The sequence below is a fragment of the Vanessa tameamea genome, chromosome 12 (genome assembly GCF_037043105.1).
Source record: "Vanessa tameamea isolate UH-Manoa-2023 chromosome 12, ilVanTame1 primary haplotype, whole genome shotgun sequence".
In the NCBI taxonomy this organism is placed as follows: Eukaryota; Metazoa; Arthropoda; class Insecta; order Lepidoptera; family Nymphalidae; genus Vanessa; species Vanessa tameamea.
In genome coordinates, this window is record NC_087320.1 from 11,737,294 (window position 1) to 11,764,431 (window position 27,138).

The following is a 27,138-nucleotide window of genomic DNA, read 5'->3' on the forward strand; positions in this document are numbered from 1 at the left end:
TTAATAACAATGTTACTACTTTAAAATATTAGACGATAATAATTAAGTGTTTTAAGTCCTACAAATCATCTGGCTTTTTTTTAAATCCCATATAAATTATTAGAAAATTATATCAAATATATTTAGTAAAACAACTCTTTTTGAAATTAATAATACCTTTTAAGACGCTTTGAAAGTTCTGAAATCAGAATGTCATATATGTACAAATATGAATTGGAAACGTCATCATCTGCGTAAAAATAGAAGCAAAGATAACATAAATACATTTCTGAACGCAACATAGGGGCGTTAAACAATCCGCCATTTTGTCCCAGTGACAATTTAGGATTTAAATTAGTTTTTAACCCGTCTTTTTTTAATTAATCCGTTATTCAAAGTGATATTTTGTGAGCTGTGTAGTGTTTAAAAAGCCTGTGATATTTTTGTGTAAAACTATTTTGTTTACGTTACGCATATCTTGACGTTATTAGTTGACCGATTTTGACGTCGAACGGACAACTAGATAATCAAAATGGGTACAAGAGAGGACGAATACGATTATTTGTTCAAAGGTAAATTTCTATGAATATTTATACAATGTTCTATTAATATGTGTAACATATTATTGTCGTATACGTCAATGAACTTTTTGATGTTACGTATATACTACGAACCATTGTTTCATCTTAAATGACGTAGATATTACACTGTATATCAGATTTTTATCATATTTTAAATGAGAATATGCAAGTAATTGTAATAATTATAATAGTTTTAACCCTATGCATGATATTGTAATGCAATATATCGTTTTTGCTTTGTTTTTTCATCAGCTGATTGGACTGGTGTTCGATCGATTTTACATAAATTTCTCTAGGCATGAGTCATCTTTATATCTCCGTCGATTAAATTGGTGAAAAGTCATTCGGGTACATAGCATTGTTTATATATTCCCCTCGTCTCTATTTCTTTGCAATATTTACTATGACTCATTTCTTTTGTTCCAGTCGTTTTGATTGGAGACTCGGGAGTGGGTAAAAGCAGTCTTCTTTCGCGTTTCACTAGAAATGAATTCAACTTAGAGTCAAAATCTACAATAGGAGTGGAATTTGCAACAAGAAGTATAGAGGTAATTTTATTTTTTATTTAGGTTAATTAAATGTATATAATAAAGAGTTTAGATATGTTTTTTAAGAGATTCAAAATATTTATAATATATTCGACTTAACAAAACAGTAATAAAATTGGATAACCTTGTTTGCTATATTATTTTTCAGATCATGTCATTGAAGTTTCGAATGATCTGCTAGGATATTTTAATTTTATCTGTAACCCAATACGCATATTAGTCTGGGTTTGATAATTTATTATCAATAATAGATATTACACTTCTAAATACCTACTCAATGAACTGGTTTAAATATAATGATTTCTTCCTTTGAAAATATTTTCTTTTGTTGATGTAATTTTCACCTGCCTTTGATGGGGGCAGGTGATAGGTCTTCTGTTCTTTTCTGTACCATTGACAATGCATATGCAAAATTTCATGATGATCAGTTGAGTAGTTATGACTTTAAAGCATAATCAGTCATCAAACTCACATCCCCATTTAATAACATCCTCATCTGTGATACTAATACGGATAACTATTGACAGGACTAATGAGTCCTTTAAATAGTATCATTATATTTTCCTCTAAATTAATGAATACAATAATGTTTGTTTAATAAATATTTATATTTATAAAGTTTATTTTTTTGTGAATACACACTAGGTGATTTAAGTCTGAGATTAAAAAAAAATTTTTGCTTCAAAAGAGATTTACACAATACAGCATAGTATTAAACACTAGTTTTAAAATATACATTGTTAGTTGTATAATAAGGTGACGTGGTAATGAGTCATACATAAATATTTCATTAGTATGAAATTAACTCATGTGTTTAAATATTTATTCTATTTAAATAATTGTAATATATTATATATATTATTTTATTATATACATGATATAATAACTTCAGAAACTGCTTAGTTATCTTGCAGACATAAGATACAATTCTGTTATTGTATAATATATTATGAAATTAATATTATACATAATTGATAGAATTTTATGTATAATATGCCTTTCATCTTTTACACTCTAATAACTCATTAAATGCACAATTTAAGTACCAACTATACAGCTGCTAAGTCAACTAGTTGTAAATTATTTGTGATTTGCTTCACTTGTATATTGACATAAAAATGATGATGAAAAATTACAGGAAAATTAAAATGTAAAAGCAATCTTAATTCTCAATGTGTAACTTTATTGACTACTATTTGTTACTCGTGGCTTTGCTTTTTAGAGGTTGGTCATCAGATGATTGGCATAAAAAAGTTGCCTATGTCCTTCCTTGAAGTTCAAGCTTGCTTCATACCAAGTTTCATCATGTTGCCTGCTTCATCGAGTTCATAAAATATGGACAACCATTTTTCTTTCCCTGCATCATTTACTGAGTAATAATCAGCAAAAAGTTGCCTATGTCCTTCCTTGAAGCTCAAGCCTGCTTCATACCAAGTTTCATCATGTTGCCTGCTACATCAGTTCATAAAATATCGACAACCATTTTGCTTTCACTGCATCATTTATTGAGAAATAATCAACAAAAAGATGCCTATGTCCTTCCTTGAAGTTCAAGCCTGCTTCATACCAAGTTTTATCAAATTTGGTTCAGAAGTTTGGCTGTAAAAGTGCAACACACAGAAGAACATACTTTCACAGTATTATTTAATCAGTAAAAGTAATGGTTGTTCTGGATATAGTTAAATAAAATTACTTATATTATATTAAAGTCTCCCTTAAAGATTTTATTGGGTCATTTAATGAGCTTCCTAAGCTATTTTAGTATCTCAATACACTGTTAACGTGTTAAGAGTCAGTCATGACCTCGTAAAAAGTTTCTCAAACATTTGGCCCCTCTCCAAACATAGTATTTTAAAATTTTAGCCATAGTAAGATTTATTTGTATTGTGAATGAATAATTTCGTTCTTTAATTAATGTGTACTTATACATGGATTAGTATATATTCATTTATAGAAAAAAAAGTGGTAACAGTTGTTTTTATATTCTCTACAACTATGTTAGTAGTGTACATTGTAGCATGTTTAACTAATATTATGTATATGATTACATATGTACTATATGATATTATGTGAATTTTATGCATTTATGAAATAGTATTGATAAGTACAATATATCATTATATTACAAAGGTGCAGTAATTTTGGTGTTTTTGTTTATTATAAACATAATTCAATATGTATGTAGGAACAATATGATTTCTAAGGTTTAAATGCTGATAAGATTATGCAATTGTCTAGAATTAATATTAAAATGTGCTCCTTAAAGGACAATGACCTATTTCTTAGGTCATAAACTAGATTCTACTAAGATGAATTGACGAAAACCTCAGTAGATATTTTTTATAAGGTATATTCTATGTTATATTTATTTTCGATGATTATTTTTATGTTTAAGTTTAATTTTTCGAAATATACGAGTAGTGACGTAATTTAAAATGTCTTACTGCGCTATCGAGAGGTCATATATTATTCAGACGTATTGCGCGTAATAATGTGTTAGACGTTACGTTAAATGATCTCATTCTATTATTAAAAACTGTTACATCGACGATGTGTTAAAGTCTACATTGTGTTTATTCCTAATTTAAAATAATAATTGTAATGATTATTTAATAATATGACCTTTTGACCGAATTACGACCACGTAAGGTCCTGCACCTCATCCGGTTCTATAGATTGCCATTATACATACTATGATAGTTGAGTATTAGAGAAGTACACCTGTGTTTGCTCACACACACCTGTTCTATAAAATATTCTATGCTGATGTTCCAGATACCGTATCCACCATAATGTTAGCGTTTTTTATTAAAATTTCTTTCAAATAAATTTTAAAAGTAAATGTAAAAGTCTATTTAAATAAAATATCTTGATTCGATTTGATTCTAAGTAGTAGTCCATACAATAGGCTTTTGTACTTACTGTACGTTAGTTCGATTTTCTCTTATGGTAAATATTTGTGCATACCGGACGGACCGGACCGAATCGGTACTCATATATATATATATATATATATATATATATATATATTATGGCATAGGTAGGTGGACTGGCATATGATGCGCCTAATGGTATATAAATATATAAATTAGGACATGTTTGTTAACATTTTAACAGTCGATAAGTAATGGACATTTGATTCATTGTAAGAAGACGTGGGCTGTTGGTATGTTAATCAATAAAATATTTTGCAGCTGAACAAATAAGCTAGCAATGTATAATAACGATTGTTGACGCTGACGACGCCTTGAAAACATGTCAATAGTTTAGTTATCCAATGAATAAAACGGCATAAGTGTTACTGTGGTATATAAAAAATTGCACCCTTAGTCTTTCGATACGACGTTCTGTCCTCATTCGATTATTTCATTAATAAAAAAAAAATCAGTCTCCTAAATCGATACACATATTTAGGCCATCAAGAGTACCGATCTTGCATAATTCTATCTAAGCATGTCACCTTTACAGTTTAATAAATAATGATATGATACTTGTAGTAGTTTACTCTCATATCAATGCAAATATTTGCAAAAAAGTATAGCAAATAACTCTTGATTAAACTACAACCAGAAACTAAGGCGGAAAACTTTTGTGTTTAAGTTAGCACTGAGATGTATGCGTTTTATTATATTTTATGATTTGGTGTACGGTAAATGGGTAACTTAAATCCGAAGGGAAAAATAAAATTGAAACAAAAAAATAAACTGAAGCAATAACAATGTTTATTATCAAATTAATGACTCAGTTCATGTATAAATAAAAAAATTATCATTATTTCACGAAATAATACTAATTTCTTTGGCTCTCTTTGCCTCTCGTTCTAACGTGAGGCTGATGTCCTTATTCTTAAACTGTCTAATCACTTCTTTTGTCGTAATACATCAACGAATTAATTTGAATGAACCCATACCCTTACAACGAAAATCTGTACTCCGTACTAATATTATAAATGCTAGTAACTCTATCTGTCTGTCCACTAAAACCATTGAACTGAATTTAATGAAATTTACCATGAAGCAAGCTTGAATTTCAAGGCAGGTTGGCAGAGAATGCCTTCAGGCATTAAGTCCGCCTTTTGTGCCATTTACTTTTTGGTGGTCAATAATGTATTGAAATAAATAAATAAGCTACTTTTTATGTCTAACGTGTGACCAACACCTAAAACGCGAGCGAAGCTGCGGTCGACTATAATAATACAAGACTCTCACAATCAGATAAGTCTTGTTTACAAACATTTATTGTCGCGTCTTGAAGGTAAGGTCGACTCGTATGCCGTGACGGTAAACGGCATGACACTTAATATGCTGTCACAATCCTCCGCTGTCACTCTCTTGTGCGTGCTTGTTTATTCCATACTTCTTTACGAATTAATTAATAAAAAATTAAGAATATTCGTTATTCCATGTTCTTTTTTTAAAAAAAAAAAGAATCGATGCTCCTCATGCTGCACATACTCGTTACTTTTTATATCTGTTTTGATTTTAGGTAATAATTCCGTGATATATTTAAAAAAACGTATCTATTTCTATCTCTGCGGTTTCGCTTGGCATAGATATCGCATATCATGAATCAGTGTTATGATTCATATCTCAAGAGATTGCTAACGTATTGTGTATTAGCAACCGACAGGCTTATATTGAATATTTGTATGTTTCATCATCGAATGCTTATTACTGAATGTTAATATTGTTTCCGATACAATTTTCAGTGACGTCATACATCAAGATTACGAGTTGTCCGGTAATTACTTGTTGGGTTTTTTAATATTTTGTTCAAAGAAAAGTTATATAACTAAAACAGTAAGATAGAGTTTCATATTATAAAATAAAATTCTGATGGCGCGAGCGGAACGTTAGAGTGAAGCAACAAAAGCGAATACAACTTCTCATTCGTGCAAAACGACGCGTCTTTTTGTTAATACGTGAATAATTTTAAAGTGACAGCGCTTTTTTGCGTTCCATTTGTTTTATAGGCTGAGGATGGAGATTTCGGTAATTTTCAAATAAATCTCTAATAATAATAACATTTGGCAACGTGACAACTTTCATTTGTGAGTTGTAATCAATCCTAACTGCTTGAACCAATTGTTGCGTCAGAATTAAAAGTATGTTTATGTTGGGTTGTAAATTTCAACGTACCTATTAAAATAAATGCCTAAGAACCTATAGGTATATTTGTAAATACGCTGTTTAATTTATATATATATTCCTAACGTGTTACTCTTTTCTTCTAAAAAAAAAAAACATGTTATGTTCTTTTGTCAACCTTCATTCTTCATTTATAGTTTTATGGCTGTCATATACATAACTCATGTAGCCCTCTGTCCGTATTCTATCAGCTCTGGTAGTTGGTTTTATGTACTTAGTATTTGCTTAGTTTTTGAAGTGCAGTTGGTAACTCTTTGACTCTTATTACTCGCCATATTCTCCTCAGAATCTTAACACAACGATATTTTCAAGAGAGACAAAAGAAGAATCAAAGCAATATTTAAGTACTAGCTGAAATAAATACATATACTCGAAGTTGGTTTTTCTCCAGAGTTCTTAACAAGTCATAATTCGTACTTATTAAATTGCTGATTGCGTATATAACTTGCATATAGGTACGTCCTGAAAATCATTTTACTTTAATTAAAGTTAAATTGTTAAATCTTAATAATATTCCAATCACGAAGGCTTGGGTTATGTACCAAGTGTCCTTCCTAATAAATTAGTAATGTGATTGACTTGGACATTAATTAAATAGAATTTAGTTTGGTAGCTAATACAAAAAATTACACACAATTACACTTTAATCTGTCTGAACTAATTTAATTTGAACTTTAAAATGCATCAGCCTAATATCAAGCTTATATTAAAGTTTAATCAACGATTGATACACGAGGACGTTGGGGGCGATATGTGCAATCGTTTGAGTCTATTGCCTTGACTATATTTTATTTTGAGCACGTCCGTATGGGTAGATACCACATTGTAAATATTCTACCGCCAAACAGCAATATTTAGTATTTGAAGGGTGAGTGAGTCAGTGTAACGACAGGAATAAGAGACGTAATGTGTTTGTTCCCAATGTTGATGGCGCTTTGATAATTAAAAGGGATGGTTTTATATTACCTATAATATTATTTTACAACTGACTAGAACTACTTACCTTTTTTTTTCTAAAAATATAATTATAATTTTATTTTGTTGAGATATATCTCCTGAAGTATAAAAAAATCATCATATTTTTAAGTCAGAAAAATGATTTATATATAAACAAAAACATAAGTACAAAAACCTCGTACATATGAGTTGGTATTGGTTGATTTCCCTGCAGGTATAAATATAATTGTACAGGGTTGATGAAATTTCATTTGTGAGAAAAGGTAACTGTGACTTCTACGTGGAATCGATATTCCAATCCTGAGGGAACTTTAAATTTAATTGAGTTTTGTGACGATTGAAAATTTATTGTTAAAATACTTGAAAAAAGTATATTTATGTTCATTTCTGATATCTTCATTTTTGTGTAATGGTTGTCACTTAATAATATTTAAATAAATCGCCGATCTAAATGACCTCACTCGAAATTGGTTCAGAGGTCGGCGAGTAACGTTTTGTTTTTTTTTTGCTGTAAAAATACATCGTTAAATTCATATATTCTAAATTTATTAACAAGAACTTTAAGAATTTTGACTTAATATCGCCGGGGAAGAAAAAATGAAAGAACTTGTTTAGGACATACCCTAAGGCAGATTAAAGAATACTATAATATATTTATATTTAGCACATGTACGACATTAAATATACACGTTAAATTAATAACAAACTTTACCGAAAATGTTTTGTCGTCTATATTAAGAGCCTAAAAAACAGGAATTAAAAAAAAAAAAAACAGGAGATAAATCGCTATATCTAAATAAACCAAAAAATATCAAGAAAGACGGCAAAAAGGAACAGCGATTAAAGCTATTTTTTGTTGTTGTTTGTTCTGGAAATAAAAACTAAGTACCAAGCTTGAGTACAAATTAATAGTAGCCTGTAACAGAAGCAGTGCGGATCAGGGCTGCCAGTTGAGACAACTTATTCTTTATGTGTTACCTTTAATATACTAACTTTAAAACTGTTAAGCCTTTAAACTCAATGTAAAGTCGCTCGACAGTACATTGCGAATGACTTTAATACACAATGGATAAACAAAGTGATAAATTTGTACATTTTGTATATGATTTAGCAGCCCTGGTTATCGGAGTAGCAGGTTCGTTCCATAAATAAATATTTTATAACTCCAAGAGCTAAAGCGTGATCTATCTTTATGTTTCTTACCTGATAACTTATTTACGATGATTGTAATGTAAGTCGTATATCAATGAATTCATGTTTACACATCTTAAGAGTCAATCGGATCTGTACTTTACTGAAGACTTTTTTAAGGGTTTTAATAAAAGAGTTCCTGTTCTGTTAGAAAATATCTCCCGTAACAAAGGTTGAAACGAAACAGATTAATATGTTATTAACATTAAATGCAGATGAATTATTATCATATAACAAGTGATATCATTTGATTTGATTGGCTTTTAGGTAAGATACATAACGACAAAAATATGGTTCATGAGAGGGGGGGGGGTGTCATGAACTCGAAGAGATCAACTGGGTATATCATACTTTTTGAATGAAGAAGCAAGACTGATCATGAACGATAATTTCGCATTCCGAACCGGTGGTAACTTCACTTAATATAGTTTGTTAAATGACGATTCAAAAGTCCTTGTAAAAGGCTACTTGAATAAAGTATATTTTGATTTTGAAAATTGTGAATACTAATTATTAATTTTACACACTATTAATATTATTTGTTTTACTATTAAAACAAATAAGCTACGTGAGCTAGGTGCTAGAGTTAAAATATTGACGTTACATAAAACTTTATTGTAAAGTTTACTTGAATATAATATTTTTCATTTCATTTTCATTCATTACATTTAATTTAACAGATATGTATAAAAGGGATGAACGTATATAAAAAAGAAAATAAAAACTATTTTGGTCAATCAAAAAAAAGTCTTATCGAAATATTTTCATCTAAAATATATTTTCATAAGAAAGTAAATACCGTTGCCTACTTAATTTTCATAACATATGAATCTTATTACAGTAAGTTAACTGTAATAGCGAGGCGATGAGAACATACCGGAAATAAAGGTTTCTATAACCAATTATAGTGATAACTATTTATTAATATACCGACAGTCCTTTCGACTAAACAAAAGTTCCATCCTTTCGTGCGTTAGCGGATGTGTCAATGACCCTCAAATAATTTATATGACCCCTTCACAATCATTACCATTATTTAAATTCCGATGTCTAACGTCAATATGTAGGCGTTGAACTGACCAGTTTTAATCACTCACTCGAATAGGTATTCATTCAAATTTATGTTTACAAAAGTTGAGTACTTAGGCCAATAGGATCCGGGTATTTGCGGAAGCATACTATATGCGGTCAGTTTTTTTTAAGTAAAAAAATAGTATTCGAAGGTACTTTTGATACAAAGTTTTTTAATTTAAATTAGGCATTAAAAGTTCTATATAATATGCTTTGCGCAAGATTCATATATAAAATTCTTATCGTACTGTAGTGCTCATAAGATTGTCTATACCGTATACGGCACTTGTAACGGTTTCGTTTTGTTAATAATTTTGATCTTATTATTACTTGACTTACCCCTTATCAACTTTTACGGTTTACTATTTGTCGTAATCATATAGTTTTCTCAGGAGATAAACGAGAATAATGATAAGGTTGTTATTGATCGACTACGAAACGGGTTTTGTAAATATTCCTTTTTTGATGGCATAATAACATATCACAGGAACATACCAATATATTAAAAATGCCTATATTTATTCGTATGCTACGTATATTTCGTTCGCGATTCAATTGACCTGATACAAACGAATAAATTCTTTCACGCTAGGTTCATTGGCATTTAATTTCACAATATATAATTATTAACAGTCTATTCAGAGTTTCATAGTATTCCACTAAGGTTTTACATTTATCTGTTATGCTTAGCTCATACTAGATTTTTACCTATTAACTTCGCCCATTATTAGTGATGACCCCACTCCTTAGAAATTAATATGAACCCCATTTCACCGTAGGGCAGAGAGTGGTTTGGTAGATGTATCTCTGGTCAATATAATATTTCGTTTTAGAAGATTCTGTATTTCTTTCAGGATCGGTGGTTGATTTTGGACACTTAAGTGTACTAGTTTGAAAAATAAAACTTGTTAAAAAGTTTTAAACAGATTTTTATTTGATAAATCATATTTAAACTGGATTGGATATTTCCTAAAAATGAAAATAAATTGTGATCCTATCGTATGAAATCACCTGAAGTCGTATAATAAATGATTTCTTAAAATTCTAAATCCCAGTTATATTTTCAAAAATTGCAAATAAAATAGATCAAGTCGCCAACTCATACGGATACGTTACGCACGTATAACAGCCTCGTTTTATATTGAAGTCCGATTGAACACCCACACACGTCTACGTACTACACAGTACACGCTATCTAAGAATATTCTTTCGTATTTCGTTGGTCGGTCGTCGACTTGCGCGTGTAGCGCCACATCGCATTTCAATTAAGATGGACCATTTTTTTAAATCGTGGAAACACATTTACAATACGCGTACCCTCTGGGATCTTATCTGGGTACCTTGCCACTACTGTTCATCATTAATTATCGACAATTTATGTTAATTTAACTAATATTATTAAAACCCCTTTTAAGCCTCCTATTGTTCAAACTGTGATAAAGTTTTGTAGTTTATTGTAAATTTGGTGATACAGTGTTCCAAGGTCATCGACTATTCTAGAGATATTCGAGTCCACGATATATACCTATGTTTTTATATTGAGATGTTGTGTATGTAAAACGCTACAATTTACTTTTGCAGGTTGACGGTAAAACCATAAAAGCTCAAATATGGGATACTGCGGGTCAGGAGAGGTATCGCGCCATCACGTCCGCGTACTACCGCGGCGCGGTCGGTGCGCTGCTCGTCTACGACATCGCGAAACATCTCTCCTACGAGAACGTTGAGCGATGGCTGCGCGAACTGCGCGATCACGCCGATCAGAACATATTAATCATGCTCGTCGGGAACAAGAGCGATCTTAGGCACCTCAGGTGAGTCACTTACCTGACCTACCCTATCTACAATCTACATACATACAAATACCTATAGAGCTGTCTGTATAGGTGCAAACTTATTACTCCGAGAGAATGTCCAATCGTATCAGTAGCATTGCAATCTAAGATGTTTTTCTGATGACAATAGACTACTACCACGCCGCATCTCTTTCGAGTTGTGCAAATGGTTATTATGCAATTGGTGAGTTCAATGATGGTACACCTTGGAAATGAAACGTTTGCTCCTGTATATATCTTTATTGTATTGAAAATTTTATTTTTTTCCCAACCGGCTTTAGTTTTAACCACGAATGGTATTCAATATTTTCTAGAGATTTAAATGCGAATTTACAGTGTCAGTGTTTATCGGCGTAACATCGAGTTTGTGTTGAACCGTCGACCTCTTCTTACTCTTCTGGATAGATATCACCCACATCACATATTCTACCCCTAAACAGCAATACTTAGCATTGTGTTCCGTTTTGAAGAATAAATGAGCCAATGTAGCCACAGGCACAAGATACGTAACATCTTAGTTCCCAGGGTTGGCGTCGCTTTGGACGACGGTACTACTCGGTACTCGACGGTAACATTATCAGACAGCCAGTATTGAATCTATTCAAAAATTAATTAGTCGATAGTGAAAACCATACGTTACTATGGATGTTAATGCAGTAATTACACATTTACACAATAACACTTGTACTTTCTGATTGATATTTTATACATTAATTAATATTTGCAGATCTATCCCAACAGAAGAGGCAAAGGCATTCGCGGAACGGAACGGGCTTAGTTTTATTGAAACATCCGCTCTCGACTCGACTAACGTGGAACCGGCATTCCAGAATATATTAACGGGTAATTATCTTTTACTAGTGGATCTCCCGCGAAATTTCGCATTTATTCAAAAGTTTTTTTAGAAATTTCGAAACCTATGAGATTTTATTTTTATTTAATTTGAAAATTATGAAACCTCTTTTAAATGAAATTCTTTATATCAAATTGTATATATTAGTTCAGTTAGAATTGGAGTATGTCGAAAACATACTTATACTTTAATTTTACTTACGTTTTTCATGTTTTTTTTCTTATAAAGCTGTAGTACCGCTGTCTAACCGACCAGTAACTTTTTGCCGCTCTCAAAAATTCATTCCTTGTTAAATCGTAACAACTTAGTAAATTGCAATCAAGAATCCTCTTCAATTTTCTGCACATCTACGGTTGGAGTTCTTTAAAAATGAGATTATAACCTATTTATAATATGCAGCTATCGTCCCGTAATCACTGGGACTACAATCGGTTTACGCTATTAATATATAAGATCGTCCGCCAGGATGACATAAAATTTAATTAATATCATCATGGCATAATTTGTTTCTTGAAACAATCTTGTTTTCTGTCATACGGAAAAATCTGTTTAGTTCAGTGCAGTATTGAAGGTATCGAATAAATTTTTTAAGTAAATATTGTATCTGTTCGAGCATCAAAGAGAAATTGCTGGACTAGTTTTTTTGTTACTTTATGTTTGAAAGCTCCTATGAAAAATTCTCCTTGTACATGTTTGTACACTTTTTTTTTCTTATTTCTCTTTCGACAACATTTTTGTTTCCAAAAAACAAACGATTTTGCAAAATCCTGAAAATAGTATCAAATTGGAAACAATTACTTTAAATAAATGATCCATATTCAGTCATTAAGATAATATATGATTGTAAACAGCTGCCGGGGAGGTTGTTGACACTTCAATTACGATACAAGGTGTTCGGTGCAAATTTCTCGTTAATAATATCACATCCCACGGTTTTTACAAGACATTCTTCTGTAAGTTCCATCATTTAATGAATATCAATTATCGTTTAATGGTAATCAATTTGTGGTTTCGACTTTCCATTCCTTTGTTCGACGCCTTTATCGACATAAATCGTAAATATTTATTGTTTAGACTATTAGACAAACTCGGCAGGTACGGTAATATGTATGCCTCTCACCGTGGATAATTACTTTACGTTTTTTTTAACCACTTGCACATAATGGGACGACCAACGTCGATGATATATAATAATGAAATTAAAAACTTTGCGTCATGATATCATTTTTTTGTCTTGGGACCCAATTTCGTTTTTCTAATTACAATATTTCTAATTTTGTCAATTACGTCAAATTTATGGTGATAATTTGACCGTATGTATTGAAATATAAGTTGCCCTCCGCAGAGATCTACAGGATCGTCTCGCAGAAGCAGATGCGCGACCCGCCCGAGGGCGACGTGATCCGGCCCGACGCCGAGCCGGCCGACGTGCGGCCCTCCGGCGCCGACTCCGTGCGCAAGCAGTGCTGCCAGTAGACCGGTACCGGTCATTGTTGTTGTTGGTGACATAAACGAAATGTTGACCATTGTAAAGTACGATTCACAATCGCACAAGGAGCGCTCGCATGAGGTGGCATACGATTGCAATCAACTGTTTAATTTTTTCTACCACATATAAAATGAGCTTTTTACTGCGAGTCATTGTTATTGTTGGTGGAATTAAAAAAATATGACGATCACTAACAGTATAGAACGATTCAAATAAATCGAACCCGGAACGCGTATACCGAGTCTGCCAACTATGTTCATATATCTAAATATGGACTTTAAATACTGTATAGACAGTTTATTTTCTTTACCACATATAATGTGAGTATACCACATAAAGGTGATTCGATTCGGCCGGCGCGTTTGTTAATATTACTTAAAATTTTATCATACTGGTTGAAATATGGTTGATCTGGGAAGTTTAATAGGAATTTGAGAGTGATTAAGGTTAACTTAAATGTTTATTTATCTCTTACAGAAAGTCCTGTTATTTTTGGAGCGGAAGAGAGAAATGAAAAGGAATATAAAATGCAAGAAAATGAATCATTCCCAGACAAGGTCTAATCTATAAAAACAGAACTTTAGTTGCCAGATCAAAAATAAACAGTTAAACATAAAAACCTGCCATTAAAAAGAACTTATATATTATACACGGAGTTATAACTGTGTCTTGAAATCGCTTGTTAAAAATATATTTATTTTTGACTGGCAACACTCAACTCAGAAGCAGTAAAGAGCGGCTCATGTAGATAGCTTTGTGTAATTATTGATATTTAGTGTCGGAACTATTAAAAGGTTAAATCTATAATAATTATAATGTGGAGATGCAATTTATCACATCGTAGTACGAGTCAGAGCTATGAACGCACTCGATTATTATTTGGCGCTTCTAGGAACGTACACACCTGAATGATTTTTTTTATTTAAAAGGAAAAAAAATATTTGTTTCGACTTAGTGAATAATTCATATATCTATTTATTTAGTTAATAAAAAGTGTTTAACTAGCCAGTTCTTTAATTATTTGTTATCTATATAAATTGCGTTATAGCGCTACTTCCTGTGACGTCATTTGTCACGCGCTCATTTTTGACAGAACATCTGTCAAGAAAAGCGACACTAGCGCTGTATATTTTTTACTAAACTACCCTCAAAATAAACCTTTTTTTAAAGATATATCAGAATTAAAAGCAATAATATGTTTCGATTGATGAAATTAAAACAAGACAGCTTCATATCCATTTAACATTTCGCATAACATTAGCTAATAGTTGTATTAAGAGATGAGATAGCTTTATTAAATCATTTTTTTTTATGGATATTACGTGCCTTCGGACATGGCGACATGTACGTTTTATTAGAGCTTTTTTCTCCATGTTGAAGTTTGAGAATCGTCTAAACGCCTTATCTAATATTGATTTCCAATAACTTCGATGACAAACCGATCGATGACGTCACCATTTCAACAAAAATATTATTTAAAACCGTTTAATGTTTAAATCAACAATTTGAAATAATGATGGTATTCGGAGAAGCTTATTAAACGTGTTTCAATTATAATATTCGTTCAAAAGAAAGTGGCAAAGCATTTCTTAACTTAAACAAGTGTAAGGGTTTTCGGCTTTACTTAGAAATGTTGTTTAGAGGGGTAATTAGTTAAATAATGTGTCTTTTTCTCTCGAATGTTAAATGCATGCTGTTAGAAAGAGAGGAATCAGTATTTAACTTAAAATCCCTAAACAATGTTTGTATGTAAGGTGGTTTATGATTACAGTTGTATAAGAGTTAGTTTTAAAGCATTTTATAATATTAATATAGGATCTTTTGGCTGTGTCAACATGGAGTTATTGGTCACTTGGAAACGAACCAACAACAAATTCGCTTTATAGGAAAATAACATTTGCATTATTTGAAATAAGGGTTATTTTTAAGTGCCGTTTATGACAATACTCAGTATGGTCTCATTAACATCGACGGTCCTGTGGCTCCTTAAGGCTTGTCTCAACATGCGGTGTTCGTTGTATAAGAAATATGTTATTGTATTATGATCTTCATATGCATGGTTATTTTTTTAGTGCCTATCTGTAATTACTTTATTAAAGACAAAGATAATAAAATATAATGTAAATTTCGTTGTGTTTGATTGGTAATATTAAGAAATAGATTTTAGTGTAACCCAAGGTCTGCTTATACAGTAATAAAAATAATCTGCAGACTGCAAATTAAATTATATCAATGAAAATATTTGAACATCTTAAGCAGTGATCTTATCTCAACGAAGTCGCCTGTATTGTTTACACAATTTAACAAATAAATACAGTCAAAATCTGTTATAACGACATTGAAGGGACTACTCATATTTAGTCGTAAAAACCGATAGTCGTAACATCCGGTGATGCTTATTTTTTATTATTTAATGTGTAGGTCATAGGTATTAATAGGCAAAATATATTAATGTATGAAATTAATTTAATTAGCGTGAACAGACTTGCAAAGCGCTATCCGCCCGACAATGCTTAATGCTTGTTCAGACATGAACTTGATCACCACTATAAATACTTGATGCCAAAGGTACCTAACTTTTCTTTTTTGGCATCAGTTTGAGATAATCACTAACAAATTCATTGATTTTAATTGCTGAAATACTCGTACGGTTACTAAGGATAGAATTAAAAGCACCAATATTAAACAAATTTAAATTTATTTCATATTTTAGTGTTTCTCTCAAACTGTGGTTATGGACACATGCCAATAGGTGGTCCACGAGAAATATAAGTTTGGGAAGTACTGCTTTAGACGAAATAAACAACAATATAAGGTAGAATTTCAGTTCGTTTATTGTGCCTTAATTTCTACAACTTATATTACAATCATAAGTCAAATAGCAAGCGGTGTTGTACTTAAAATTAGTGAATAGAAAACATCTGTTCGGTTTAGTTCACACGAATAGGAATTACTTCTTTAGGAGGCTGTTTACGAGAGCCTTGAACGCGTCCAGACCCTTCTCATTGGCTTCTTGGTATCCAGGTGCTGTGGACTTCACGGTTTCGTACCACCTTGAAAAAGATTTATTGTTGTTTATAAAATGTTTTTCAATTAACTTAACCTGTTGGATAATTGTGATGGAAAGTATATGTTAAATTTTAGATACAGCCTATACATACCGGTTACCGGTAGATAATGTTAAACATTGTCTATGACTTACAGTTTATTACTAACAGTATTTAAAACGGGATATTTTTATGTTCACGAGAACAAGACATTCGTAGATAATGTCGAAATATCGAGCTCCACCAAATAAAAATAAAAAACATGGTAAATATCCCGTTTTAATTACTGTTAGTAATAAAAATAACCATGTTAATTTAAAAAGACTTATAGTTTTTTTTACGATTCGTTTAATAACCTTCATTAATGTAACTATTATTTTTATTCCGAAAAAAAGTAGTAGTGAATTTACGGTTGTAAATTACATAATAACAATATAAGTGCATACTTTGATAAAAGTAAATATTCTTTGTATTGTTACTAGATGTCCCTCGTGACTCCTTTCGTTTAATAACATTTCTATCATATCTTGCTTGTAATAAAGAGATTATCTTACCTCTTAACATTCGCATATTTCTTAAAGTCAATGTCAGACGCTTCGAAGCTGGAGACGCCAGCGACGATGCTGAGATCTGCTACGGTAAGGTTGGCGCCAGCGACATACTTTTGTCCCTCGAGGAAAGTGTCCAATAATTTGAGGGCATCCTCTACTTTAGCTAGCTTATCCTTATCAGCGGGCGCACCTCCGAAGATTTGTGGATACTGTAAATTCATCGAAATGTTTAAAATTATGTAATTGTCTATGGATGTTGAGTAATTAATAATATTTTTTTAAGAATAGCTTTTTTCTGAAGATTATTTGAAAGATTTTAATTACAAAAAATCTTATACTTACGAAGTAGTCACCGAATCTCTGATACAAAGTTCCAATGTCGAAGTACAAGCGTTGATCGACGAGTGCCCTCGCTTTTGGGTCTTCGGGGTAGAGCGCACTTCCCTTTCCGTACTTGTTCACGAGGTAGGTTATGATAGCACGTGACTCGTAGATCGGGTAGCCATCGTCTACTAGAGTCGGGACTGTGTGTTGAGGATTTATCTGTGGATAATAAGACATAAATTAATTAAAGCCGTATAGATTATAAATAAAACTATGGATTAATTGTTAGGTAAGCGAATTAATTATTCTGTATGTATTTAAAAATTGGTCCATATTTTAATTTTACCTATACATATTTCGAATTAAGAACTTTATAATAAAAACCCTTATAATTGTAAATTTAAGACAAATGTAGGGTACATCTTAAATAATTGTGTGAAAAATGGGTTGTTTATTTAAACATTTTGAACTTTAGATTATTAATTAAATAAAAAACATAACTAATATACCTATTTGGTCCAAGACTTTTAAGACAATGTGATGTTAGTTATGTATTTAGTTAAATTGGTGGTTTGTCACAAATAATCATTTTATTTTTTTTGTCTTTGGACCCGAAATTTTAACAATTCATTATTACCGCGATTTGAATCCAGAACCTCAATTTTTCAAACTCATAAGTCACGAAATCAACGAGACAGTTAAAAGAATATTACCAATAACGACACAACAAAAGTCGCGTGTTAGTAAGTTGATTAATATTTCAAGTCAAACGGTTTGAAATCGATTGGAATGTAACGGAATGAGACCGGTTCCTGTTGGCGTGTCGTGTAAGTTGTCATTTATAAACTAAAGGAATAACCACAGTACAAAATAATTTATGTGTTTGGAATACAGATCTATATAAATATGGGCTTTTCAGCCCGGGCATATAAACAATATTGGCCTCCCATCAGGGCCGGACCGTAAGTTTAGGGGGCCCTGGGCTAACACTACTTAGGGGCCCATTTAAGATATATCTTTGATCAGACAGATCTTTCTAAGAACGTAGATTTGAATTAAATTCATTGAATGGGTTTGATTAATTGCAGGACTCGCAGAGCTGTAAACCATAGGATCTGTTTAACTTAATAAATTTATGGATTCTTTCGCATTATTGTATATTTTTGACTTTGACTCGACTTAGTTAGGGCCCCCTTGAATCCACGGGGCTCTAGGCTGAAGCCCAAAAAGCCATATGGTAGATCCGGCCCTGCCTCCCATTCAGAATTTAAATATAATGGTTGAAAAAAGTTACAAACAAACATCGGATCAGGTATTTCTTTATTATATTAATATACCAATTAGCCTTACATAAATAGTAACAAGTTACACCAACATATTTTTTCAAATAAATTGCTAGATACAATTTTTTTAACTGCCGTTCGCCCTTTTAGATCCTAAACATGAAATTATTAATATTTACTTACTATATTAATGTACATATAAAAATAAACTCAATAGAAAAACTATTAATTACAATCTTTTACCTAAAATATAAATATTTATTATCTTGCAAATACTAGTTAAAATAAGATCTATCGTTACAATTCAAGTTGTTTACGCAATACAAATAAACCTAGTAAATACACAGTTCTAAAGATATGTTCGTTTTACAATGGAAACACGCGATGGTCTCCTTTGAGTTCAACGCCACCTCTAAATTACATCACTCGTGCAACTTCTGACCTTCAATGGTGTACCAGGACAATTTAGCCATTATTACAGAAGTGATAGGGTTAAAATTCCATTGAACTTTATAAAGGCTTTATTCGGCGGCCGGACCTGGCTGATTGCCATGGGTATAAAATTCTTAACTCTAAATTGCACAGTTATTCATTCATGGGTATAAAACTCTAAGTTGTTTTTTATACAGAAAGTCATTTATTAATTTTTTTTAACAATTATACCTTTTTTTTTTTAATTTAATTGCTTATATGGAATGTATGTAGAAAAGCAAATAATATTTAGTCTAAGAACCTTAAAGTATGTATTTGTTTTATAATCTGTGATATGAATGTAGATTGTCAGGGCCTAACATGTGTCCAAAATACAATTTGAGGGGATCCAGTTCTCACACTATAACCGATGAAGAGAAATGAGCTAAAAATAAAAAATATAAATAATTATTTTGCTCGATAATGTATAGAACATTGCTAGTTTCTCGTCTAGTGGTTACACTATAAAGCCCAAGACCCCGAACGATTCAAATCCCGCTTCGGACTTATAATAAGGTTTTAGTCCTGTGCTTCGGAAAGCATTGTTAAGTACCTATGTTACAATTACATGATACAGCTACTAGCAAAAGCTCCAAATTAAAAACAGTTTTTTTTTTAATTTATTCCGTCTGTATATGAACAAAAAAAAATAAAAATATATCCTTTATGCATGCAAGGCATCGATGATGAATTCGTGTAATTATTTGTTTTATAACATATGTATATATAGTATTATTACCAGTATGAATACAATAATATTTATTATAGATGCATTTGGATATACATAATCGTGTTTACGGCAAAGGATGTACCAACACGTAATTATAAAAATATATCGTGATATCAGGTAATACAACTTGACGAAGAACAAACATTAATGCATTCGTTTTTATAACAAATACGATCATATTTTCGTACAATGTATCGACTACCCCCCATTCGTATTAAATTTCTAATGACGTAGTATAATCACTCTGAGGTTTTTCTACGAATCTAACGATAATTATGTTCCTAGTCGATATAGTGGTTGATAAAATAATCAATCCGTCCCGATTTTGTAAGGTTAAAATTCATAAAATGTTTACACTATGAAAATAAAAATTATCAAAAATGTTTTCTCACAAAACAAACATATATAAACAAACATAAATTTGGAGTACTCCAAATTTATTTTTCCTAGACTCAGTAGATTTCTCTGTGAGTTGCCAGTCGAGATGGCCCAGTGGTTAGAACGCGCGTATCTTAACCGATGATTTCGGGTTCAAACCCAGGCAGGCACCACTGAATTTTCATGTGCTTAATTTGTGTTTATAATTCATCTCGTACTTGGCGATGAAGGAAAATATCGTGAGGAAACTTGCATATGTCTAATTTCAACGAAATTCTGCCACATGTGTATTCCACCAACCCGCATTGGAGCAGCGTGGTGGAATATGCTCCAAACCTTCTCCTCAAGGGAGAGGAGGCCTTAGCCCAACAATGGGAAATTTACAGGCTGCTAATGTTGCCAGTCAGAACAAACGATTTCATTAGTATAGACTAAAGTACTTCTCGAGTCTTATTGATGATGAGACCAAAAATCTTTATTGAGTACTCTATTGCGGTTCTCAGTCACGGACCTGAATTAGAAGTTGTTTAGTCCGGTGTCTCCGAAGAACATAAAGCGGTTGGCACTGCGCCTGAATCCACTCGTCTTGTCCGAAATTGGACATTATCATAATTAGACATAGTTATGCAAACCGGCACTATAATTTCCTTTTGATACTATTAAAGGTTTAGACGGATTTTTTGTGAAAAAAGTTATTTGGATATTTTTACCATTTATGACAATAGCTCAAAAATAGATTTCTGAGTACCGGTTCCATTTTACATAACTGCGTTAGTATTTATCCTTACCTTAAGGTATTCAGGTTTAAGGTGTTCGCCGTGATGCAGATCCACTAGTTTCAAGTTGAGGTTTAAGTTGAGAGCACGCGCAGTGAGCAGCACCGCTCGGCAGGGCGCGGAGCCAGGCACGTAGTACAAATCAACAGGCATTTTGCTATAAAAATACGAAAATACATAAAATTAATAACAAAATGAAACATCGCAGTAATAATGGACAAAACTTTGATCGCAACTTGCAGGAAACCTTTTTATATTTTATACCAGCCGATTACCGGTATGCGGTGCAAAGTCTCTTTATTTTTGTGATCATTATCCGATATTCGCATCGGATAGTGATCACAACCACCTATTGTTCGTTGATTTCGAGTACTATTGTGTAAGCTACACGCAAATAACAAAAAAGTATTGTAGTACCCAGAGCCAATGATACGATCCGATATGATATGATACGATCTGAATAAAACAAACTTTAAATAAAATTATTCTTCAAAACAATAAATGTCTATCAAAATCGGATTTACCGTCGGAATTTTATGATTTAAGATCTTGTTGTATACAGAGGTACAATGGGTTGTTACATTGTATTTAAAATTTTTAACTTACAGAATTTTTTTACTTTGCCGTTTCATAGATTCAAATCATTTGTAAAAAATACATTGTTAAAGAAGGCATATTATACGATACTTAGATGATAAAAAAAGCGTTGAGTTAATGCTCGTTGACTTCCAGGCGGGATATATAACATACATATATAATTGTATTTAACTAACATGACTGTATTTTTAGATGTTGAAAAAGAGTAACTACTGAGTTTCTTGCCGGTTCTTCTCGGCAGAATCAACATTCCGAACCGGTGGTAGCTTTACTTTATAGTTTGTTAAATGACGATTCAAAAGTGCTTGTAAAAGCCTACTTGAATAAAGTATATCTTGATTTTGATAAAAAAATCAAGAATCCTCTCACATATTGATGATTTTGATAAACAAAAGTACTTACATACATTAAATGTGAAGGAATAACGAAAGACGCTTTTTTAAATTAGCTGCGGTCTTTTATTTGGACTTTTTGTTAAAATACATAGAAGTAATATAATGATTATCGATTTTTATTTAAAATTACTTTTATTCGTTAAAGTGTTTGAGTTGGTACTTCCGTTCAAAAGTGACTAATGATTCCTAGAGAGTAATTTTTTATTAGTAAAACCGTCAGTATATTGTAAATTTACAATTCTATTGTTTCATACGTGAGAAAATATTTGTGTGGTATATCTGCAACATCAGTAGGTAATAATACTTAATATAAGCAAGTGAGCTTATGAGTTATTGTCGTGGTTATTAACTGCGCATACAAACTAATCATGAAATCGTGACAAGTTTATTGTTAAATTAAAAAAAAGTAAAGTCTCATGATTTTATTTTTTTTTAATTTTGTTCAAGGCTGATGTTCTCTAACCATGTACCATTTTTTTTTTAAATTTTACTCATAATTATTTAAATTGACTTAGATGTGTTCATGCTGATTCGTTTTTTTTTTTTTATTTTATATCATACCCGTCTGAAAATTATTCTAATTTAAGTCATCCATTTTTGATTTATTTGGGTAAAATCTATGAGTTAGTTTGATTCATGAATCATGGCTCTAGGATTTATAGAGAAACGTAAATGTGTCACGTTTGTATTTCCTTGTGAACGCGGAACGTAATCAACTGTAGTTCGATTCAATGTTACTAGGTAACTGGCGAGGCCGTAACATTCCTTTTTGTTGGTCGATACTGAAAAAACATATAATCAATGATACGACGTAAAGAAAAAAACCGGATATTTTTTCTGCAATGACTAGACACTTTTTTGACAAGCCAACGTTTGTTTTTTCGCTACTAAAAAAAAGTTGCAGTTAATATTACAAAACGACAGACATGCTAGAGACAATTGGGAGCACAGTTCGCAATCATTCGTATATATTCGTATATAAAATCAATATTTTTTTTTTTTATGTGCCTGTAACCTACTTACACTTTATGTTTAAAGTGATGCTAATTTGTTTCTCGATTAAAAGATAACTAAATGAGATATACAAGTAGGTACACAAATCGGCATCATCATATGTCTTCAGACAGACAGGTAGGTTAGGTATACAAAATGCCCTTGTTATGTGTATGTTTTTAAAACAGTTTACCTTATTGCTGAATGCGATAATTGTTACGCTTTTAGATCGATTTTTACGCATGACTTTAAATCAATTAAATACTTTCTGTGTTTAATCAATTGAAAATGAAAGTCTTGATATTCTTGTTACTGATTGAAAATTACAATATGTTATTAATTTTAAAAGTATTTTTAATTGTCTACGGAAATGATCCATTTTCATATATTGTCTAGACAGTACCAACGCCCCGAGTTGACGTTGAATTTGTCTATCGAAGAGAGTGACTTTGATAGACAAATTCAATTCCCTCACAAGTCAGAACACTATGTATAATCATGTAGTCTGTTACCTCAACCGTACTGATCAATCTCTTTCGTGTCTTCTCCATCCTACGTGACATTGGCGAAATAATCTGTGCCCTGTCGGCACAACTAAAAGCCATTAAACTAAGAATTTAATTGAATTGAATAATCATGTATTAGTTATTGTTGTTGTTGTTCATTGTATTAGTATCGACCTGCACGATTTTAATTACTTTAATCTAGACTAATATTATAAATACGAAAGTAACTGTCTGTTGCTCTTTCACGCCAAACCACTGAACCAAATTTGGTATGGAGCAAGCTTGAACTCCAAGGAAAGACACACCTAACACCTGATGATAAACAACTAAAACGAGAGCGATGCCGCAGGCGAAAACTAGTATGTATATAATAACTAAAATTTCCTCTGGCATAAAATTATACCAAAGTGAAACACAAATTAAAGTATCTTTCGAAAAAAAGGCATTGATAAGAATTTACGTCAAACAATTTTATATTCCACTAGCTTCAAGAATAATAAAAATATAGAATTATCAATAATAAAATTAATCATTTTTATTGTAAATGATTGTTATTTTCGTTTTATATGCTTTTGAACTTGGAACCGCTTGCTTTAATGATTTTCATCTACACTTAAAATTTCAATTTTTACGATATTTTTTTTCATTATATGATGTCACAATGTGAACGCGCACCACTACGACGTCGAAATAAATTGCCGGCCGGCGTCTAGAAGTATCTATTTTTGATTGATCTATGTTTTTGTATAGGTACGCTTATTGTTGTTTAATTACAGTACAACCAAATAATTTATATAATAATACATCATCAATAGCCCGATGGTACGCAAAAGTCTCAGGATTGATCGTGACCTCTTGGGCTATTATTGTGCCCACTTTACGCTTTAGTGGAGAGGAAAATGATGTCGCTAAAACTCTGGTAAATAATGTCATAGGAACTGGTTTATTAATTATTTAAGGTTTTTTTTGTTTTGTTTTTGCTTATAATAATTGTACATAGAATGGCAACGTCGACGAATTGCAAATTTCTACTTTAATTTATGTTATCACATAAGTGACTGTATGTGTTTGTTGATAATAAAGTTCTTTAAACCTTTTTTTTACGTTTAAATGCAAATAAGGTAACTTGGTGTCATTTGAATAATATTTTGTTATGTTCCTATCACATTTCATGTGAATAATATACGTTCCTGACTAGCTTAACCTGCGGATTTACCCGCGTGAAATTTATAAAACAGAAACTTCCAACTCTCGTTTTACCCCCTTAGCGGACGAACCTGCCAAATTTCAAGTTTGTAGGTATTATAGTTTCTGAGATTTCGTGATTAATCAGTGGGAGGTATTTCGCTTTTATATATGTATATATTTGTATGATATAAGTGCATACGATTTAATTGCATCTCACATATTAATGTTGCATTGATGTACGGACGTAGAATAACAATAAAATCGTTGTATCAATTATCCGACTATTCCTAGCGTGTTATAGTTGTTAGTTTGTACCCCTTTCTTCTAAATAAAACATGAATTTATATTAAATGTGTTATATAAATTGTATAATTCAATCTATACTAATATTATAAATGCGAAGGAAACTCTGTTACGCTTTCACAGCTTTCCACTGAACCGAATTTAGTCGTTGCGCCTGCAGAAGTCGCTTTGTGTTTTTTTCTTATTTTTATGCCATTTTAATAGTTATTTCAATTTATGTAGCTTTCGATGTATGAACGTCACATAGCTAAATTTTAAAACTTTTTAATTATTGAAGTTATCACAAAACTGTTTTTACAGTACGTGCGTATTGAAATAACGATTAAAATAGCATAACAATCTAAAAATAAGAAAAAAAAAGTGACTTTTGCACTCGCAACGACGATAAGCTACTTTTTTATGCCTAAAACCTAAGATGTAACACGTGGGCAAAGGTGCGGGCAAAAACTAGTTTTATCAATAAATTTATCAGGTTATAAAGTGTTGTTACTTTAGAATTTAAACTATTGTAATTTTGACACTAATTAAAGCGTGGGAAACATGAAGGTCAGTGGAATGATAAGTAATTATAACAGAGCTCCTTTCACTTTGCCTTACTTCCGTTAGGTTTTAAGTGGTAACTTAATTTTATACTAAAATATATTGAATTAATTTAAATTAACTAGACGGAACTTAAAATACACAATGTCTATATTAAAATATATAATATTTATTAAATCAAACATTTTATGTAGTTTCGTATAAAATTAGAAATTGCAGTTGAATATTAATAGCGAATTAACTATACTAAATATAAAGAAGTAGATTAAAAAGTTACGTTGGAAATTATTTTGCAATATCATTATGAAAACGCAGTTTGTTATAGATAAGATAAATTATAGGTAATTGTTTGTAAAATTCGAGTTCAAAGCAATTTAATTATTATTACTTAATATTTATATAGAACCACTTTCTTCAACTGGTTTTTTTAGAGGTTAATATACTAAAATTACTTATATATTTTAATTGGGGTGAACGACCAAAGTCAAAGTTATTCAATACTTCGTGGTCAATATTTATATAATTAAGTATTATAAATTAATATAGTATCAGATTTGACCTCGATAGGTATAAGGATATATTTATAATGGTGTTTCATTCAATACAAACAAACATCAACATCCTTTTCGTGTGATGGAAAATTTACATAACTGATTTTAATATGAAAATTCAATAAGCTGGTCGTTAGTTTTTTTTTTAATACTACATTCATTGAAAAAAATAATGTATATACTTACCGGTAAAAAGATCGTAAAAATCACAACACTATAATTCGAAACTTACTTTGTTTTAATGAGACGTCAGCACGAGATGCAGATCGGCCGAGAGTAAACGTCGGCGGTGGGAGGTATCGGGTTTTATACGAGCGGACATGTACTACGATTCGACAGGTTTTTCCTGTAACACGGCTTGTGCGTTCCGTAGCTCTGTTTTATTATGATAAAAATATAAAATAACCATTAGGTGACTTAACTGATTTCCCCACGATATTCTATTTTTATTTCATTTAATTGATTACTTCTATTTATCTATATATTATATAAATATTTTTATGCACTCCTTTAAGGGATGGGGTCCCTTTTTATCATGACCAATGCCAGACTACCCATCATAACCAGCAGTACTCTCTCCGTCTACAGTGGTGCCTGACGGCTGAGTTTCTAGGTTTCATTGGGATCCTGTCACCTAAAGATCCAATTTGATATGTTTGCAATGAAAACTATTTAAGTTCATGCTCTATTAAGGTGTTAATATTATTTTAATAGCATTAAACATAGATGCTACCAGCATAAGACGCCCCTCTGTACACTTGGATATTTTAAATTACGCAACGGATTTTAATACAGTTTTCATTAATAAATAGAGTGATTCAAGATCGAGGTTTATATGTAGTACATGCCTATTA

The 27,138-nt window shown here is 31.5% G+C and overlaps 2 protein-coding genes across 5 annotated transcripts; one reads left to right on the plus strand and one right to left on the minus strand.

Annotated features, from left to right (window-relative positions):
- The first annotated feature begins 240 nt into the window (after positions 1–240).
- Positions 241–15,779, plus strand: LOC113398460 (ras-related protein Rab-11A). Of its 2 annotated transcripts, none has more exons than XR_010309282.1 (6): positions 241–551; positions 987–1,108; positions 11,056–11,288; positions 12,037–12,152; positions 13,508–13,695; positions 14,129–15,779. XR_010309282.1 is itself a non-coding variant. In XM_064216367.1 (6 exons), exons 1-5 carry the CDS (start codon positions 512–514, stop codon positions 13,636–13,638), a joined length of 642 nt encoding a protein of 213 aa, XP_064072437.1. In that variant the 5' UTR covers positions 241–511; the 3' UTR covers positions 13,639–13,642; positions 14,129–15,779. The 2 variants fall into 2 exon arrangements, 1 of the variants encoding a protein (XP_064072437.1); XM_064216367.1 differs by having other exon boundaries at positions 13,508–13,642.
- Positions 15,780–16,462: 683 nt separating this feature from the next.
- LOC113398459 (glutathione S-transferase 1-1-like) lies at positions 16,463–26,656 on the minus strand. Of its 3 annotated transcripts, none has more exons than XM_026637208.2 (5): positions 26,513–26,656; positions 21,224–21,368; positions 17,592–17,792; positions 17,253–17,458; positions 16,463–16,704 (listed from the first exon to the last, which is right to left on the minus strand). In XM_026637208.2, the coding sequence occupies exons 2-5, from the start codon at positions 21,362–21,364 to the stop codon at positions 16,602–16,604; spliced, it is 651 nt and encodes a 216-aa protein (XP_026492993.1). In that variant the 5' UTR covers positions 21,365–21,368; positions 26,513–26,656; the 3' UTR covers positions 16,463–16,601. The 3 variants fall into 3 exon arrangements, with proteins under 3 accessions (XP_026492993.1, XP_026492992.1, XP_026492994.1); XM_026637207.2 differs by having other exon boundaries at positions 26,517–26,652; XM_026637209.2 differs by having other exon boundaries at positions 26,471–26,568.
- Positions 26,657–27,138: the final 482 nt, after the last annotated feature.